General features: G+C 33.3%; 1 protein-coding gene across 1 annotated transcript; it reads right to left on the bottom strand.

The window, feature by feature from the left end:
• Positions 1–651: 651 nt before the first annotated feature.
• Positions 652–20,517, bottom strand: LOC149898204 (uncharacterized). The gene is made up of 28 exons (XM_090115260.1): positions 19,950–20,517; positions 18,981–19,131; positions 16,209–16,368; positions 15,677–15,937; positions 14,976–15,189; positions 14,302–14,455; positions 13,917–14,085; positions 13,408–13,575; positions 12,901–13,044; positions 12,116–12,215; positions 11,866–11,970; positions 11,433–11,555; positions 9,891–11,169; positions 9,193–9,339; positions 8,837–8,925; positions 8,696–8,744; positions 8,491–8,597; positions 8,351–8,380; positions 7,881–7,987; positions 7,771–7,810; positions 5,157–5,248; positions 4,706–4,813; positions 4,180–4,626; positions 4,041–4,075; positions 2,959–3,033; positions 2,557–2,608; positions 771–817; positions 652–696 (listed from the first exon to the last, which is right to left on the bottom strand). Exons 1-28 carry the CDS (start codon positions 20,363–20,365, stop codon positions 652–654), a joined length of 4,914 nt encoding a protein of 1,637 aa, XP_089971386.1. The 5' UTR covers positions 20,366–20,517.
• Between the last annotated feature and the right edge of the window lie 936 nt (positions 20,518–21,453).

The following is a 21,453-nucleotide window of genomic DNA, read 5'->3' as shown; positions in this document are numbered from 1 at the left end:
AATATAATTAGTGAAATCTTGGCTGAAATGTTAGTCTTTTTACTGAAAAGTGTAATAGGTACATTAATTGATAGATTTAGCACATATTTTTGTTTATTTTTGGACTGTAAATAATATGTATATTGTTTCGTCTCGGGGAAAGACAGGGCAAGTGGGTAAGGAATAAATTAATAAAAGTAAATATACATAACTACACATTATAATATATTGATAAAATATTATAAGGCTTAAAAAGTTGATTGATGAGGGTAGGTAACACAACTGAAATCACTTATGATAATAATATGGAATCGGGTCAGTGGGCCACCGAAAAAGTCTCGGTCGAATTATAAATAACACATATCCAAAATATAAAATTAAATTTATTTAAAAATACAAACAAAAACATAAGACAAAAATTTACAGCTCTACAAATATCACGCAACGTACATTTTTAACATTTAATTATCATCTGAAAATGTGAAAAAAATCTGAACCAAAAAACCAAAAATTCTTTTCTTAATTTAATAATTTCATGAATTTTAAGACTATGTAGAAACTTAACATTATAAAAAAATTTAAAGTGTACCGTAATATGTTCTTCAAGATTTCTCGTCTACCTTCCTGCACTTTTCTCTTGTAAGACATCTTTGACATTTCTTTATACTCTTTTCATCGCATGTTCATGCATGTTTTATCAGTAAATATATTCGAGCCCTACAACATTTTATGATAAAATATATAGAGGCTATGACAATATTGTATTTATGAATTTCAAAGTATCAACAAACCTTTAAACGCGGTGAACTGTAGTCTTCTAGTCTTTTCGTTTTTCTATCTGTAAGCAGAATTTCATATACCTAACTACTTCAGGCATGACATTTTGTTTGTAAACATATTTTGTATACAATAGCCTACTCGCAAGCGAAGCCCAAGGCAAAAAGCTTGTTTTAATTGAAAACAAAAAAGAAAGTCTCTTACACTACGGCCAACGTAACTTGGCGGGCCTGAACTTCGCGCAGAAGGCTGCGCACGAACGTTTTTTAGGAACGAAATGGTGGCATGAGGCGGCGTGCGCGGGGCGGAGATCTAGGCTAGGGATTGACTCTATGTAAACACAATCATCCCTTTATTCGAACGAATATCGTAATCGATTTATATCGATTTGAAATTTATTGATTTTTGTTTATATGAGATACTGAACGAAATAGCTTTACAAACTTATTGAATTTTGTCGTTAGTAAAAGAGATTTCGAGTTTAATAGCAAAAAAAAACTAATAACATTTTATTTTCATGGTTGTAAGACATGATTTAGTTAAATATCATTTATTTATAAACGACCACTACAATAAGGACTGATTGAGAATATTTGAAACCTATTATAAAATTAAATATAAATATATTTCACAATTCAATTTCAATCGATTTGAAAAAAAAATCGATTAATCAATATCCTCAGACACGCATAGTGGACATCCCTTTTTGTTTACGTCGTAAAACTTCGTGCATATTCGGCAATTCTCGGTACGCAATTATGTATCTCAGTCACACGTTAACATTGTGCATTGGTGTCGTGTTCGTGTCGCTATCTCTGTCTTGAGTACAGGCGGTTACAAAAGTTTTCGTTGAGTTGATCGTTATTATTTGTTATTAATATATTGTTGAATGTTAAGTTTAAATTTGTTCGTGTTTAAGTTTGTTTTAGTGATAATTTGGAATATTCTACTTGGAATTTTGTATTATTCGCGAACAAAGATGCCACCAAAGCATAATATGGTTTTAAATCGCCAGGCGGGAAAAATAGTATTCGATTTAACGCAGTATTTTAAAAAAAGAAAAAGAAGAAGGCGTAAAAAATGTTGACAAAGTTTTTTTAAGAGTTGCTGAGTGAATCCTGAATTCATTAGGTTATTTTTATTGCTTTATGTCTCATAGCGTTTTGATATTTATTTTATTTGTACTTGGTCTCTGTATAAGGAAATTTTTATTCGAATTTCAGTTTAAAAGAAATAAATGCCTATAACCATGGACGTATAAAAAAAGACGGACGCCGTATTACGAACAAACAACTTGAAGCCACCATAGTAAGCTAGCGATCGTGTAAAGACAATAAACACGCACACACTCTCACCATAGTAAGCTAGTCGGCCGCCATTACGTCGTGAACTACCGACTGATTAACTGCGCCACTGTTTCACAAAAAATATTTAAAATGCCGTCTTGCGTGGTTAAATGGTGTCGCAACAGTACAATTTTAAATAACAAAACACAAGGGATTACATTCCACAGGGAAGCAAGTTATTTCTTTTATGTTTTAATGACAAAATTATTACGGCAAAATTTATAGAAAAAAATACAGCCGCCATTGTCAACAGGACAGCTGTTGCCATGGCAACATGGCACACACACATGGATGTTTCGCCGCCATTACTAGGCTTCACTCAATGTTTAGGCGATATACCGTCCGTCTTTTTTTATACGTCCATGCCTATAACACTTTTTTTTACGAGTGTACATGCGCAAAAGTTCGTAGAGGCTATGTTCAGGCCCGCCAAGTTACATTGGTCGTATTGTACTTTTGCGAAGGTTATTATATCGACTTTTCGAGTATGCTTTATCCTTTTCCTTCTGAAACAAAATCATAGAAATATGTAGTTATACAAAATGATTTCTAGCCTACGTATTCCATACTAGCTTCCCGCCCACGGCTTCGCCCGTGTTTTCAAGGAAAAACCCGCATAGTTCCCATTCCCGTGGGATTTCCGGGATTGCATCATTTTCCCGGGATAAAAAGTAGCCTATGTCCTTTCTCGGGTATCAAAATATCTCCATACCAAATTTCATGAAAACTGGTTCAGTAGTTTAGGCGTGATTGAGTAACAGACAGACAGACAGAGTTACTTTCGCATTTAAAATATTAGTATGGATTAAATTATTTTATTTTATCAGATAAATTATTAAGATGTTTTTAGTCTTACCTTTGCTATAAGAACAGGGAATAAATGTGGCGCAAATAGTTTAGAAGTAAATAACTCATTGTAGTATTTTTGAGACTGAAAAAATAATATGATCAAAATTATCCAGACATAATATAATGAGAAGATGTTAAAGAATCACGGCGGTGCGTATTTCCAAACTATACATAGCCAGAACGCAACCATAGGAAACTGCTCGTGTATACTTTGTAATGCTGTTTTTAAGTTTGTTATTACAATATATACACGAATATTGCGTACTGATCGTGTATACTTTGTAACGCGGATGCTTGTTTCTTCGTTCCAAACTATACACGATCAATACGCAAAATATGTATAACTAAATATAGCTACTACACCACTTACGCTTGAGCGAAATAATAAATACATATACATATAGGCAATCAGAGACTTGTACAGCTATATCCTTCTTGATTGATTCAGTGAAATATGGAATAAAAATATTATTAGGTAAGCTTAGAAAAATAAATAGGTAACAGATATAAGGGTTACCTATGGGTTAGGTTAGGTTCGTGTTTTTTTTAACTACACAAAAATAGGAGCACCGCGGAGCGGGGCTCCGTCGCCTCGCAACCGTCTTCTTCTGGACTTATTAGATTCTTACATTTTAGCACTATTGTCAATTGTAAGTCGTGCAGTATAGTCGGGAACGAAGACACAAGCATCCTCGATACAAAAGATATACGATCAGTACGCAACATTATATACACAATACACATGCATTTTAATAATAGATTTCAAAACAGCAATACAGTAATATAAACGCGAGCAATGGAAAGACGCCGCGCTTACTCCGAAACATACACGATTAGTCCGCATGCGCATGCGTGCTGGCGCTGTATGTTTTGGAGCGCTATTCTTACTAACTTCACTACAAAGTATACGCGAGTATTTGCGTACTGCTGTTGTATAGATTGGAAGAACTTTGTAAAAAAGTTATTTCCAAAGTATACGTGATTAGTTTCACACTGTTGCGTACTGGCCTTGTATAGTTTGGAAAGACGCCACGGCGGTAGAAAATAATCTAAATATTATATCTTTTTACACATAACTGCAAAACTTACCTCTAAAAGATACCGCGAAGGAGATAAAATATCTTCTGAAAGAGAAGAAAAATTATTTCTGTGCACCATTTGAACGAATAAAGCAACTGCTGAAAATTTTATATCATAATATAAACAAATAAACTCAGAAATAACTGACCTCTCGGTATAATTTGCGCACGACTCAAAAATTTAACAATTCTGTGTCTATCCGTAGATATACACTTATCCTGCATTAACTTGCACTTATTGGCCGGTTCATATTTAATATGTTTTATAGTTTTCCGTTCAACTATCGGACTCCACCAATCGTCTGTTATAGTACTGACATCTCGAAATTTGGCAAAATCTGTCGTTGTTCCTTGATTAGTTTTAGTTGTTACGTTAACTTTAATTTTCTTAACGTGTTTATTTATTTTGGCTCTAACTGGTGTTTCTTCGATTAAATCAACAGCCACTCGGCTACAAATAGTAGTGTCTGTTTTTGTATCGTCACTATGAGTGAATGCGTTCGATGTGCTAGAGCTTTCAAAATTAGATGTTGAGTAATCAGAAGAAATTTCTTGGTCATTTATAACATTATGAGACTTTTTATCTGTAGCGTGTTCTAAAAAGGAAAAAGATCATCAGACACATGTTATAACGTTGTTATTTTTGTTGAACATTTTTATATAGAAAATATTTACCCGATATTTTCATTTTTGCATCTGTAGAGCAGCCTTTTTCTACACAATTTATATTTCTACATTGCGTAGCACAAGTGCAGGTTTGCCTGACAACTTCAACTGCAGCATCTTTAAAGAATTTAATGAAAATGTTTATTTAGATTGCTCTTAAATTGATTGAATTATCAGTAAATTCATCGCAACTATTACTAAACAATATGGATTCAGATAGTATGCGCTTCGGAATAAATGAAATCTCCTTCCACATTAAAATAATTATTGAAATGAGCCGGATTTATTGAAATTATATAGAGTTAGAATCGTTCCTTGTAAAGTTCCTTTTGTCATAAAACGCAGGATCACTATAATGGAGTGAAATAGGGGATGGAAATAGAAAATATTATGTATGAGAAACTATTATAGTAATACATTTTATCTAGTCAAATGTTATCAATTTCAGAAATTTTCTTACCACAATACACCTTGGGTGAAATAGCATCGGACTTCTGTCGCATTTGGGTACCACGATCTTGAACTATGGTCTCATCAACATATTGACAGGAACTGAATGTCATAAAGGAATTATAGACTACAAGCCCGCATAGGTCAAAAATATGGGTCAAATGAACCACCAGGGGACATATCTAGAACGATAGCAGAGCAAAAAATAATAAGATTCATCACTATGCCGTCACTTGTAAGCTGTCCAACTGAGTGCAGATGAGAATTGAAAAGTACAGGTAGACTCGGTAAATTTTGGTCATATATTTTTGTACGGCATTCTTAACCATCGATAGATCCATTAAAAATATTAAGAAACCGCTCAGTGCCGTACAAAAATGGTGGTCCACCAAGTCGGAATTTTTATTTAATTTCCGAGAGTTACCGGGGGTAAATTTGGTCATTTGACCATGTACGGCATCTGTGTCATACTATTGCTATACTGCTTTTAATCCATTATTCCGCAACGCCGTACAAAAATCATGGGGACAAGGGGAAAAAATCGAGAGATGCAATCCCCTCTCTTTCCCCACTCCAGGGGGTCATTTGACTAAGTACGGCTTCGGTTCCAAAACATTATCTAGCACTCAAAAGTACTATTAAAAGCAATGCCGTCAAAAAATAATTGTTCTTTTAAATGTATACCAATAATCATCTTAATTTCATCGAATTCTTGATATAAAGAGCTGTAAGGTCATTTGACCCTGTACGGGAACTTTTTTTTTAACATGATATTGTAAAATTCAATTGTTGTATAGTATTGCCGTTCAAAAGAAACCGTTCTAAAAAAAGTTATAGAGAAATGCAAAACCAGAAATTTTGTTAAAGTTTAAACATCGTAGATTAATGAAATATAATAGTTTTCTACACTCTATCCGTTGTTTTAAATAGTATTAACATAGATAAATTAGGAAAAAACGATGCCGTACATTTTTGTGCAGACCACATCTTTTAGGCTGATGAAAGCGACGAAAGCTACAATTTTAAGATTGCTTTATGGCCATTTGATACAGTACGGCATTAACATATTTTTACCCAACTACGGCAAAGCAAAAGGAGGGTTATGGTTGTTTACAGGTCATGTATGTATGTTCATCTATTCCCTCGTAACTTCTAAACTACTTATCAGAATTCGACAAATGACATATCATTAGAGGCGTCTGAATTGTTCACTGGATAACCAACGACCAGCTAGCTAAAGGCTATATGGGGTTTCACAAAATCTAATGTGGCGCCCTCTAGCGGACAAAACATACAGAGTAAAAAAATAAAGTTAAGATAAATATGCAGTGTTTGGTATCATTTGAAAGCGCTTTACTTGTACATTTTGAATATGTATATATTACTAGCATTTGCTTGTGACTTTACCTGTATTCATGGACTGATTGCATATAATTCACATCTTTTCGTTCATAGCTTTTTTATTAGTTCATCAATTTAACGGAGTCCATTCCACCTGACTCCGACTTTCCAAGGTGATAATTAACCACCTCGAGCTTCTTAATATTAATGTATATTTATATTTTATTATAAAAATATAAAGCAAACATTTCGTTATATGGATTTTTTTCTTTTTCAGATTTTTCCCCTTTGAACCAACGAAAATTTACGGCACATGAAAAAATATTATCTATGCATAAAATACTTTAAAAATAAATTTATTTCGTGTTGTGTCAAATGACCCCCTGGAGTGGGGAAAAAGAGGGGATTACAACTCTCGATTTTTTCCCCTTGTCCCCATGATTTTTGTACGGAATTGCGGAATAATGGATTAAAAGCAGTATAGCAATAGTATGACACAGATGCCGTACATGGTCAAATGACCAAATTTACCCCCGGTAACTCTCGGAAATTAAATAAAAATTCCGACTTGGTGGACCACCATTTTTGTACGGCACTGAGCGGTTTCTTATTATTTTTAATGGATCTATCGATGGTTAAGAATGCCGTACAAAAATATATGACCAAAATTTACCGAGTCTACCTGTACTTTTCAATTCTCATCTGCACTCAGTTGGACAGCTTACAAGTGACGGCATAGTGATGAATCTTATTATTTTTTGCTCTGCTATCGTTCTAGATATGTCCCCAGGTGGTTCATTTGACCCATATTTTTGTCCTATGCGGGCTTGTAGTCTATTAGATTAAGGGCGGCCGTACACGGACCGCTTCAAGCAGTTGAGACCGACGGCTTGAAGGCGCGACCGCGCGGTGAACTATGTACATTCATTCACGGACTGCTCAAGCCGACGCGACCGACCGCTCGAGCAGCCCGTGTATGTCGCTCAGCCGTTAACTACTCGAGCCGCCCGCGTACGGCCGCTCTAATAATGCATAAAAATTACGAATTGCCATTGAAGTATAATAAAACAGGCAAGAAAGAAGAAGATTGAAATAGAATTCAACTTTTCCTAAACCTGCAGAGAAATGACAGAAAAATATAGGAACTACGTAGTTAGCAAGTAAAAACAGGATTTTTTTTAATCAGCAGATAAATGCAGGATTATAATTTTCAGGGAAAATGCCAAGTACAAAGTACATTTATAAACTAAAAAGAAAGGTTTTGTTAGAAGAGTTTAAGTTACCTGGATTGAACAATAGGAAAAATCGATTTGCCTCCAAAAGCTGCAAATAATAAAACACTTTTCATACTTGAAACATTTGGTAAAATAACTTTGAATTTTCTGTTTATTACCTTTGTTGAAAATAGTGTCTTTCGTGTATTGTACACTGTTGGGATTTTTACGAGACTTTGTTAAACCTTTATAGAGATTTTTTATCATCGGCGCAGGATTCTTGATCCTACAAAGTATTTAATATTTAAAATTATTCTAAAATTTGATTGAATTATATAGGTAGGCAGGTAATCTAAGGTATCTACAGTAAATTCAAAGGCAAAAATCATATATCTAATTAATGTGTTTAAAGAGTGATGTCCCCTGTCCCCAAGTGGGGTAAGGGGCAGATGCATTATACATCTGTTTCACTGATCGATTTTCTTTACAGACAAGTAGGTGCCTTCTGTGTCCTGCCGGACCGAGACATTTTTTTTTTCTTCGTATCCACCGGGAATCGAACCCAGGACCCCTCGGTTCTACACTCACGCGTCAACCACTGTACCAAGGAGGCGGTCAATGTGTTTAAAGAAGGAGATATAAAATATACCTTATATGCATACAACGTTCTGATAAAACCCTGCAATATAAAACAAAATAAATCATTAAAATGTAAATAGTATAAAAATAAAATAAATACGCTTTTAATAACACATTTTTATATTATGAAAATCGAAAGCGTGTTCTTACAATTTAATATCTTTTATCTTCATTGCTTTTAATGCTGGAATTTTATCAATTGGCTTCTTTGTCTTATTTGTTTGTCCTGATGATACTTCGTAATTCACCGGAACATACTTTAATAACCAAAGAGAAAATATCAGTTAAAAATAAATAATGTTTCTTTTATTAGTTAGATACCTAAATATTATTAGATAGACCCATAGAAATTTACCTGATCTTCACAAATCTTAGTCTCGTTTATAAAATTGTAAAGCTTATAACTGCAAATAAAGTAATTTGTTGATATTAATTGTGTACGAATACAAAACTTCATTTCAGTATTATTCAATTATTATTCGAAATATTAAATTTATAGTCACCCGTCTCCGATTTTTCCAAACTCCTTTCTAGTTGGACAATAAACTCCGTGCCTTCTATGCGGTTCCGTAGTTTTATTGCAGTCTGAAAAATGTTATAAGATTTGGTTTAAATAATAATTAATTATCATTGCAAAATGATTATTTTACAAGAATTTTGATGCAATCTTTACTGAGTTATATTCTTGTTAACTATATTAGTTTCAAATAAATATTCTTTCTATAAGTATCATTTTCTGATAATAATAAAGATAGCCTTCAAGATATTGGAATCATGGATCGATTCATTTGAAGTAAATGTGGTTCCTACTCCTTATTTAATTCTAAACATAATAAATATAATATCGCTTACGTTTTCCAGCCTCAAAATCATGAACTTTAATCTCATTACTTTGAACTTCTGGAAACGTCGCCGACACAGCTTGGTCAATGTCGGTTGCGTGACGAACGTATTTGCAACATACATCTTTGGGTTTACATTTTTGATGAAATATATTATCTAGAATACAGAATTTTATATTTATTCTCTGAAGTCATTGGATATCAATTTTTCAATTAGCTTTAATTATGATGAGGAATAAAGAATACAGGTAAAAAAAGAGGAAATTATTTTGAAATACAATTCATATTATGTATTATGAAGATAATCTCTTTATTATAAAACGGATAATGGCTTTGGGTAAAACCTTACTTTGCATATAATACTTCTTAATTTGTATGTAAATAAATCACACCTTTATTGCATTTGAAAAAACTTCTTTCTTTTTTCACAGGCTTGTGACATTTATTGTGACACGTTCCTTGATTGGGTACACAAATACAGGGAGTTTCGGGACAATTGCATTTCTTTGCTTTTATATTGTTAAGCGAATCTTTTTTTGCGAGAATCTATAAAAGAATTAACATTCAAGAACATATTTATTAAAATTTAAAAATTATTGGTGCCATTTCTAAGTCTCATGAAATTAATATTCTTAACAAATATTTTACGCCAATTTACTCATTCCTACTTAACTTTTTCCTAACACCACATTTTAAAATTTATAATACCTTCAGTATTTCTGCTTCTCTGGCTTTATTTCTCGCCGCTGCCATCCTCAAATTTGCCAAGTCATCTAGCGCACATTCCTTCGTCAACAATTCCAATGATTCCTTATTTCTACAACTTCCTTTATTCCAACATTGATCTTGTAAATACGCTGTTATTCTATAATTCCTAGTATTTTCATTGTCCGCTTTTATTTTAAGAGTTTCATCCGACTTCGTTACAATTTTTTCTTTCTTTTTCCTTCGTTTAAAATTATTTTTCTGCTTCTGAAAGGAACGATCGAGTTTTTTCATATCATTCAGCTTTCTTTCACTTGATGTTAATTTATTTTTAAGACATAAGCAAGTTGAAAAGGCTATAAAAGCTGTTTTAGCACAGTTACGTTTTTTTGATTCAGTTTTGGGCATACCTTCAGTAGGTTTATTTTTCATTTTACCCTTATTTTCGTTTTGTTTCTTATCAGGTTTCTCGTTATGAATATCATTTGTTCCGTTTTCTTCTGTGGCATTAAGTTCATTATCCGATCTCGTATAAAAAACAGTTGCTTCAGTAGAATTCACTGCTAATTTACTAGGATTAACCATTTTTGAAGCACAATTTAATAATTTCAGCTGACTATTTATTTCACATTTATTCTCTATGATATGTTTACGAGCTCGTCGTTTTTCATTTAACGGTACTTTAAAATTGATATTATGTTTAAATTTCTTTGACATAATATGAAAACAACAAAAATATTCTTTACGACATATGTTTTTGGGACAAATGCAACGTCTAACGTTCCCCGATCTGGAAAGGTATTTAGAAACAATTTTGTTAAATTGTGACATTTTTATTTTTCTACATTCATGAATTCGTTTTCTTTTCATTGCTTTTGATTTGATTCTTGGTAATTTCAACTTATATCGTGTTGTCTTCTTGAAGTATCTGATTACAAATCTTATGCATTTAAATTTTACGTAGTTTCTTTCGTGTTTTGTTTTATTCTTCATATTACGTACATGATGAGTTTTAGCTTCATATACTTCGTAATTATTCTTAAAATCAGAATTTTGAACTTCTGAACCTGCATATTCGTTAAGTTCTAAATTATCGTCAAATGATTTTAAAAGGGAGGTCTTTTCTGAATAATCATCTCTGTTAGATTTCGAATAATATGACTCATATTTTTCTTTTCTATAATTAACTTTTGATTTGAGAAGACACAGTTTTAGATAATCTTTACTAGAATCAGCTTTGCATTCATTGATATCATAATCACTGTCATCGTCTGTGGACCCTCTGAAATTTTTATCAACGTTAATCATGTAGAACCATTGAATTAAAGTAGGTTCTAATAAATTATCAAACTCATGTCATTATTACAAATTAAAACGCAACTCGCACTACAACGGTAAAAATATACTTATGTTCAACCTTTTTTTCATTAAAGACTATACTTTCAACTTTCAAGTATCCATCCTAACTACTTATCATTAAAACCGTCATCATCTCTATCAAATTTAACATCTACAGACTACAAAACATTACACAAAAATTTTTACTTTTCCAAACTGATATCACTAAGGTCTCCATAATCGGCGGGATACATGCAAATAGTGCATAATTCACCGATATCGGTGAAACAACATCTACAGTATATGCCGGGACATGATGATGTTTCGCACCTAGGAAAAATGAAAAATAAATTATATTTTTTAAACTTTCAATAAGAAGTTTAGATGATTTTGTCACCTTGATAAGTTGTAGGAGTAGAATTAAGACAATCATTGCAGTTATTCTTATAAAAAAAAACACTTTAATAAATCGAAAGAAATGGCCAAATAACTAAAGTGGTTAAACCTATGTTATCAATTAATTTTATCATTGAAATAAAAGGCATGATTTGTCGAATAAATTGAAGGTAAGTGTAGTGCTACTCTACAGTAAGGAATGATAAAAAAATAGAAAATATATTTTTCATTTTCATAGACTTGCCTGATCAATCTTGTGTCCGGATCTCTCAATAGGTCAATAGTATCGCAAAGCAGGCAATGCGGTTCTTTCGGCAACGTTCCCAATAAACGACGCAAAAAGTAACATCTAAATACAATAAAGGAAATACAACTTTAAATTTCTCTTTTCCTTTATATGTTATGAAAAGGCTAAAAATAAACATTTCCTACTTTCATACATATAAGTTTTGATAACTTTTACAAATTTCAAACGATCCCGAAAAGATACTCACGGTATATGAGAATCCACCCAGTGTCGAAATGTCAAATTTTCTTCACCGCTGTATTTATATTCGCGATGAAGTTTTCTCCTTGCTAGTTTCATAAAACTGCCTGTTGAATGTGAAAATAATAATGTACTGAAATATGTAATATTATGATACTGTAGGACTTAACCTTGTACTTAAACTTGTAGGCCAGTGTTAACAGAAGAAGGAATTTGGAGGAGGAGGAAAAACCTGGAACTTGAAGACCTGATGGCTGAGCCAAATATCATCGGTGAGATTAAATCGCAAAGACTACGATGGCTCGGCCATGTAGAAAGAATGGGGGAAGATCGAGCAGCGAAACGAGCGTACCTGGGACGGCCATCTGGACGTCGTCCAGTTGGACGTCCCAGGTACCGCTGGAAGGATGAAATCGCCAAAGACCTGCGCACCCTCCAAATCGAAAACTGGCAAGAGATGGCGCAGGATAGAGTAAAATGGAGGCTCTTATTGTCGGAGGCCAAGACTCACTTTGGGTCCCTGCGCCACTCCAGTAAGTAAGTAAGTACTGTAGTACTTATGTTAATGAAGCTATAGATATTAAGTTTATGAAACTGTTACTAATTTCTATTTACTGCAAAACACTGGATCAGTTATATTCCAAATTAAGAAAATGTCCTGACTTTCTGAACAAACAACCACCAAAAGCTAGCCATTAAAATGGATAAATTTTGTGCCATAATGGGATTGTAGAAAAAAGAATAGGTAAATATCCAAATTCAAACATATAATTAATAAAAAATATACCATACCTCTAGTTCTCAAAATATGGTTATATAGCCAAGTGGCTCGAGCCTTCGATCGTTCTGGGCGATAATGTCCCATGATCACGTGGCGAAGTCGCAGACCGTACGGTTCGAATAACGCGAATAACCATAAAAGTATTATTAGTACACCTGAAAGTTTGTTATATAGTAAGGAAGGAAATAATTAAGTAGTAATAGTGAAGCTTTTCCAATTTAAGAAGTATAATATGAACAATTTTTAAATGATAAAGATATTAGAACTGGGATAAAGTAGCCATATGCCAAAAACGCTGCCTGAAGTAAAGGTAAGATATGGGGAGTCGAAACTATAAAAATTCAGTCGACACTTGTCGTGTTCGTCAAGAAGAATAGATGATGAAAGTGTGTCAGTAAATTTTTTGGACTTATGAATGTTGACTTATGGTCCTCATTCTATCTCAAACGTATGCGTATACGGCATGGCACTTAGATGGAAATCTGTTGAAGACATTAACAAATCATTATAAACCTTACCAATCTGATAATAACGTTGAAAATCAGGTGGATGTGGGTTCGGTAAGCACGATATAGGAGATGATGCTGGTAAATGCAATGGCACTGTCAATATATGGAATATAGATCGTAACAAATCTGCTCCGAAGCCTGTTCCTGTTACTTTTATGCCAGCATCGGGAGGACCAGCTATAAATATAAGTGATTATAAGAAGACTATTAGGTATATTGACGAGGAAATTAGGAGGTTTTATTGCGAAATTTTACCGAAATTGTATTTTATTTGATTCAAAATATTTAATCTTAGCTAGCTAGCGGGAATCAACATTGTTATTATTTAAATTAATCTACTATAGGTTAATTGAAATGAAGAAAATCGAGAATTCAGTGCAGGAAAACAGAAAATTTAAGGATATTCGACGAGTAGATACGACTGCAGTCTGCAGTTTATTTTGATTTTATCATACCTCATACCTAACTACTATCATTCCACCTATTTTTCCTTGAAAAGCACCGAGATAAATACTAACGTGGTATTAAACTCTGGAACCTTCCATGATACCGTATCGTTATCAACACCCAATATAAACTATAATCTGCTACCATGTGTATCATCAATTTGAATGTCGTGATAGCCATGACCACGGCCGAACGGGATAGAAATACCTTTTCTGTAGTTACTAAACGAAATGATGTCGTCTGAAAAGAGGATTTATTCCAGTTTCACTAGGTGGAATATAGTAATAACCTTTGCGTAAAAATTGGATAAAGGTAAAGACAGGATAGCTGGTATTAGGTACTTTAGAAAAACATAAGTTGTGAAAATTATCAAATGAAATAAGTAGGTAAGTATCGTAATTAATAAATCAATTTAAATTCACCAAATAATATATTATGCTAAAGTTGAAATCTCACAGGAATATACTTCGCTTTCTCTCTCCTGTTTAAGGGTAGAATAGTGTCCCTTCCTTCCTGAAACCTTTTCCAATCGAGTTCGTACAGCTCCTTTGTCACGTAGCAATTATCAAATCTTGATCTTGTGTCATACATGTGCTGGTAATATTTCGCCCTGGTACAAAATCAACAGTCATCAGCTTCAAGAATTAATTAATTTCGGAAATGTACCCTAGGATCAATATTTTATAAAGTGTCCGAGTTAAAAACTGAATTTATTTCACAATAGATGAGTTTAACTCCAGGATAAGCAATTTATTATAATCTTCTTATATATAAAAATGAATCGCAAAATGTGTTGGTAAGCGCATAACTCGAGAACGGCTGAACCGATTTCGATAATTCTTTTTTTATTATATTCCTTGAAGTACGAGGATGGTTCTTATGTAGAGAAAACGTAAACATGCACCACGGGCGAAGCCGGGGCGGACCGCTATTGATAAATAATAATGTATATTACTCAAGAGTAGGTCATCATCTATTTCAATACCAACGGCGATGTGTTATCTAGTTGTTAAATATTTTTTAACTACTTAGTTCATACTTCAATAAAGCATGAACAAACATAAAACCAGAAATAATTTTATTATCATACCTACAACAATTTTAAAACTTACACAAGGTAACAAACCAACCTAAAAATAATAAGCACCAAGAACAAACTAGTGGCACACGAACTCCAAGACAACCAAGTCAACAGCGGATCAGCTCTGTTCCGTATTTCAGTTATGATACCACTCGCTATTTGACTGGCTGACTGACTAGCATTAGTGCTTATTGTGAACCGGTGATGGATTTGTATGCTGGCGTAGAACATTCTCTTTATACGAGTTGTAAATTCACGTAATTCTAGAAAATGATTTTGCTCATTTAGCGTGGTTTTATTGTTTGTTGATAGGATCAGGATCCTTACTTCTTGAAATAATTTACATACGTATTTATAACACAGTGATAACGTAAACAGATAAGAGAAACAGAAATTGTAAACTGGCCATGAATAGGTATTATAATTAATTTACAAGAGGCTTTGTAGTTTATATTTCAACTTTTAACTGTTGAGTGTCCTTTCAAAGCGGTTATCAATTTTACTAGGCTAAGCAGTTTTTGTAATATGTGTTTGGAAATCAGCTATACTTATCAACATTAGTTCTTTTATATTATATTTACAAACAAATATAAGGAGAAGGCAAAAGAAGTCTCATAAGATGAATTTATGAAATTGGAAGTGTTATAAGATGCATTTATGAAATCTGAATTAACCTACACCTTCCACCTGGAAGAAATAATCCGTTAATTAAGAGAATAAACCCACAATTAGTAGAAATCATCTACTCACTTCTCTTTATAGTAGCAGCAAATGACCCTTTAGCGAATTCATCCAACAAACACATTTCTCTATAACTCCTAACAATTTCGCATGCCGATTCCACCGTGGTCACATTACATAACCAAGAAAAATTTGGTCCTAATGTAGATATACAATTTGGTATTCCTTTAGCTAGGGCATGCATACAGTGTTGGTATGGTGATCCGAGTTTCAGATTGCAAGTATTGACTGTTTTATTTAACCAGGCGTATGATGATTGGATGATGTCCGCTGAAATAGTTCATTTAAATAAATAAAAGAAACAGAACACAGTACCTACCTACTTATATAAACCTCTAATGTTACGAAATATCGAAGACAGTCAAAATTTATTATGCTTTTACAACACTAAGCAGTAGCTAGGCCACTTGAAAATGAAATTTTGTAAGCATAGGTATTTACTAAAACGATCCACATCTAATATGCGCGGTAAATCATTGATTTAAGTAGGTAGGTATATAAAAAACTGAAATCAACGTGCAATCTTATTCCAACTACCCACCGATGTTAATCACCAAGCCTTCGATTTTCCTTACAATGTCGTCCATTTTATCGTTGACCCGGTTGATTTGTGCCAGCATTACGCGAATGCTGTCCTTGATCGCCTTGTAGGGGCTTTTCGCGGAATCAGTCAGGTGCCGCACGTTGGCTTTTATTTGCTCCTGTTATGTTGGATCAATACGTAAATGCAATAGTTGAGAGTTTAAAATGGAAAAATAATAAATTCTGGACTGTTGCAACAAAATTAGAAACACTTTGAATAGGTAATAAGACTACAGAGATAGAAAGATGAATTTGGTAGCCAGTAATAAACGGTAGGTACAGGATATTTCTTCTGGTTCTTCTCTGAAAAACTACGTTCTTAACCTGGTTTCTATTTAGGTAAAATATTATAATAAGACGCTTTTATAATGCTTAAAACAGAATTCTAGTTAAATATGGTATCACAATCATGACCGGGTACACGTTATAACAAAACAACAGAAATATGTATATTTTTGAAATGAAACTTCTTTATCGGAGTTGGAAAAAATTTAGTGTAACATTTTTTCGTAACGCGTGACATTTTTCCGTTACGCGCAATCTTTTTCATATCCCTACCACGCGTGATTCGACGTATTTCTGTAAAGTTGCATATAGTAAATTATTTTTTGAAAAATAAGGTCATTAAAGAAGTTTCACTTCCTACACACACACATTTTTTTTATTGCGGTCAACGATGACGTCGTTAGGTGCATAAAAATATAATAGGCGGTATGTTATAAAATATATTATTTAATATAATACCTATAAAACTTTTGAATACCTACAAACAATTATTATTAATGCATTCGTTGTTTATTCAAATGAAGTTCATTTAAGAAAATCTTCCACACAGCACTTTCTCTCGGGTCATAAAATAGAATCATGATGGACGCGCAATGTCTTGTAAACAGATAACAGAATAAATGAATTTAAATTTAAAGCTATGTTGCATATCGTTATAGAAAAAATAAGGGCAGAAACTATTTACTAAAGAATCTACCGACTCTTATTTAATAACTATCTGGAACCCACGTCACATAATATATGTTCTAATTTAGACCATAATCCATTTATGTATTAAACATGAAAGTTCATATCATTACTGTATAAAAATTACACGCTAAGCTTGTATAATGAAAAAGCCAAACCCATTATAACATTACGTGATTACCAAAATGACATCGTATAAAAATCCGCAAGCCTACCTACCTTCAGGCTTTGTATCCGCGTGAAATTAAATTTTCAGAATGCCTACTAAAATATTACACACGAAAAGCTTTATGGCAGTAAATTTCACATATTTTTTTTACATACTACACGCAAATATATGTTTAACTAGCTTTCCACCCGCAGCTTCGCCCGCGCAGTCAAAGAAAAACCCGCATAGTTCCCGTTCCCGTGGGATTTCCGGGATAAAACCTAACCTATTTCCCGGGGTAAAAAGTAGCCTATTATTATCCTGCAAATAATAAGGTAGGTCATTAATCTCGGGTATCAAAATATCTCTATACCAAATTTCATGCAAATTAATTCAGTAGTTAAGGCGTGATTGAGTAACAGACAGACAGACAGAGTTACTTTCGCATTTATAATATTAGTATGGATTAGATAATTGTGTTTTATACAATATTTGCAATAGTTTTCAGATTTTTTTATCGGCACACGTGTATGTGCGTAAGTACACAAATACTCACACGCAAACATACACACAGCCAGTAATTGAGACCTCAATGATAGATCGTTACTGCAATATAGTGCATTTACATTAGGAATTTACGAATTTAAAGCACAAAAGTACAAGGCAACAAAACTATGCAGTAATGTATTACCAACTAGCTTTCCACGCGCGGCTTCGCCCGCTTTGTCTAAAACTTAATAAATTATATAATAAAACCTTCCTCAAGAATCACTCTATTATAAAAAACCGCATCAAAATCTGTTGTGTAGTTTTAAGGATTTAAGCATACATAGGGGCAGAGAAATCGACTTTGTTTTATACTACACTAGCGACCCGCCCCGGCTTCGCACGGGTGCAATGCTGATACTAAAATATACACTACAGAAAAATTGTGAACGTTGTATAGGTATAAAAATATAGCGGCCCGCTCCGGTGAGTCCGGCATCGCACGGGTATAAAATACATAGCCGGGCGGCCGCAAACGCTACGTCCCGCAATTTTTAAATCTGTAATATCTTCGAAAATATTCACTTAAATCATACGGTGTAAAGGGCCATATAGATCTATATTAAATGAACAATGTATCCATGGTATTTAATTGGTTAAGGATTAATGCTGTATTGGTTAAAATCGCTTCGAAAATTAGCCATTATTTGTCGTAAAAAGTAAATGACAAAAAAAAGTTATTGTGGGTTATCCATAAGAGATAGACATATACCATCGCGGACTTTTCTGTAGACCTTTTCAATGTGTATAATACTTAGTACATTATTTTGATAAAACTCGTAGGGTTCAGCCTGCGTTTGCAATGTAAGCGGAATAAATGTAATTTTTTACGACATCACATTAGAAACCTCAAAAATAACAGTACTTCTCCACTACTTAATGGATCTTATTATACATAACCTTCCTCTTGAATCACTCTATCTATTAAAAAAAACCGCATCAAAATCCGTTGCGTAGTTTCAAAGATTTAAGCGTACAAAGGGACATAGGGACATAGGGACATAGGGACAGGGAAAGCGACTTTGTTTTATACTATGTAGTGATATGTAGTGAAGATGGACATACCTGACTGCAAGCCATAGATTCGGTTAGCACTTCTGAATTCCTCAAGGTATTCGTTGCTGGTCCTGTCAGAATAAGTATCAAAGCGTAGCACGTAAGGGTGTACCTTCCGATGCGTGAAAAGAATTGCGGTATTAGAAGGAACACTAGACATCTGAAAAGAAATGTAATTTGTATTACGATGCTGATTTTTTGTCCTTTATGTATGATAAGAGGCAAGTCACTAAACGAAACACTAAGTGTCGGCGCAAACGGGCCTCCGACCACAGCCACTTGATTATGATGGTTTTTTTTTCAGAAGTCATATCCAAATTTTCTTATTAACGCAACAAACACTGCACCAAAGAGGCGATTAATGTACTATGCACTTAAATACATACTAGAATGTTATTCTACTTAATGATATGTGTGTGGTAAGGTAAACAAATGCATTTCTAAAAGTACCTATAACGTAAACACGCCACTATTGCGAAGATATAAATATTGATTTGATACTTTACTTTTAATGCCTATAACGTAGGCTTCCAACAAACAGAAGCCCTCTACTTTATCAGAATAAAATATTATGTGGGTACTTTGGAAAGTGAAAATGTGCTGTGAATCTTTAAATGAACGAATTTCAAGAATTCCCAGTTGTACTACTACTCTAGGCATTAAGGCATCTACATACTTAGGAAATTTATTCTAGCAAGTAAATGTACGCACTACATACCTAAGTACCTATTCATACTCTTATATCGTTCTAGATAGGTCACCTGGTGGTTCAAATGACCCATAACTTTTTCAACATGGGCCTGTAGTCTATATTTCTACTTTTATACTACGTATCAATAGAAATCTCGACCGTAGAAATAAAAATCTCGGTAGGTATAAACGAGCTCTAAAGAGCCGACGAATGTAAGTACATATTGATACAGATATCTACAGACATAACAAATGCACCTACGCTATGAAAACAAAGTCTATGTTTACCTAATTCTATAGCTGAAAGCCAGTCCCAGTGTGAGTAAGACGCCAATAATAGAACTCATTATGGTAGCATGCACGAGCGATATTGACAATTGGAACACAAAGAACATGAAGCCAAGATATGTGAGCAAGATCCCGCCAAGGAAACCTATTAAACTCTTCAATAGGAAATTAGGAAACGTTTGATCTGTTTTCAAATACAACAACAAGTTCGATATCTTCGAACCGTCTGGAAACATCTTTTTAAATTGACCAGACATGCGTCGTTTTGTATCATACCCGTATATTCGCCATTTCAGCCCAGAATCTTTAGGTACTTTTGTATTTGATTGAAATATTGCATTAATTTTCTCGTTTTCATATTCTCGGCGGTGTTTTTCTATGATCCTTGCTTTCCAAAGTGATGCGAAATATGCCATTTTCTGATTGTTTATTATAATAATCCTCGAAATACTATTTCTAGAAATGCTTCCCTTTCCGCAATCGAATTCATTTTTGAACTTTATTATAATGGTTAGAAGTTAAAATTATAAATTGATTTAACTTCGATCCTTTGACTTTCGAAATGACGCATAATATATTTTTTTTAATTTTTTACAAAAATTTCCGGCCTGAATTTAAAAAAATTTTGCTTTGTAAATAGATACAAAAGAATTTTTATAAAATTACCTATAAGTAGTTACCTAATTTAAGTAGGTCATGTATATTTTACCAGATATATTTTATTGAACTAGATTGCAAGACTACCGCTACCTATTTTATGAAAGTTATTAAGCCATTATGGTTAGAACTTTCTAGTTCCTAGATATTATAGCAAATAATTGCGACTTGGAATACATTATATTGAACGCACCCTTAGCGTAATAAGGATGTTGTTTATTTGGCAATTTGCTGAAGATGTATTCTCTTATTATCATTATTGTTCTTTATTTGCCTACCAAATGCACTTTTAAACAATATTTGCTTTATGAGCGCAACAAAATTATTTTGGAGTTCATTGACTCAGCTAAATTGTCAATATCTGAATTAAAATGTCGCTCGTCTCCGGTCTTTGCCTGCTGCTCTGCGCAAGGTTTCATTCATAAAACATGCGCAGAACACTGCATTGCTACAAAATCAACTTCACTTCGAAATAGCTTATGAGCTATATTGCCGATATTCTGATACAAGTATTATTTTATTAAAATGTGGTAGGCTGTCTTTATTTGTGGCGCTTCCTTTGACTTCAGTGAGAAATATTGTGAAAATGTGCAGTTGATCTTCATATTACGTTAGTAGTTATGAGTGGTTTAAAATTTCATTGAAAAAATCACGTAAGTGTCTGCATTACTCTAACTTTCACAAAATGTTCACGACATGAAAATTAAATCATCTTTTATTAATTTCATAGTAAATTATCAAGAAAAATAGCTATTTTCTTTTATAATGAAGTAAAATATTATGTTGTATTAAAAATTATCATTAATTATTTTTAATTTTATAAGGATTAAAATGGGACACATTTGAA

The sequence above is a fragment of the Colias eurytheme genome, chromosome 23 (assembly GCF_061535395.1).
Source record: "Colias eurytheme isolate Ceu_HAF_F1 chromosome 23, ilColEury1 Martin Lab GWU primary, whole genome shotgun sequence".
NCBI lineage: Eukaryota > Metazoa > Arthropoda > Insecta > Lepidoptera > Pieridae > Colias > Colias eurytheme.
This window is presented reverse-complemented; position numbering and strand designations above follow the sequence as displayed.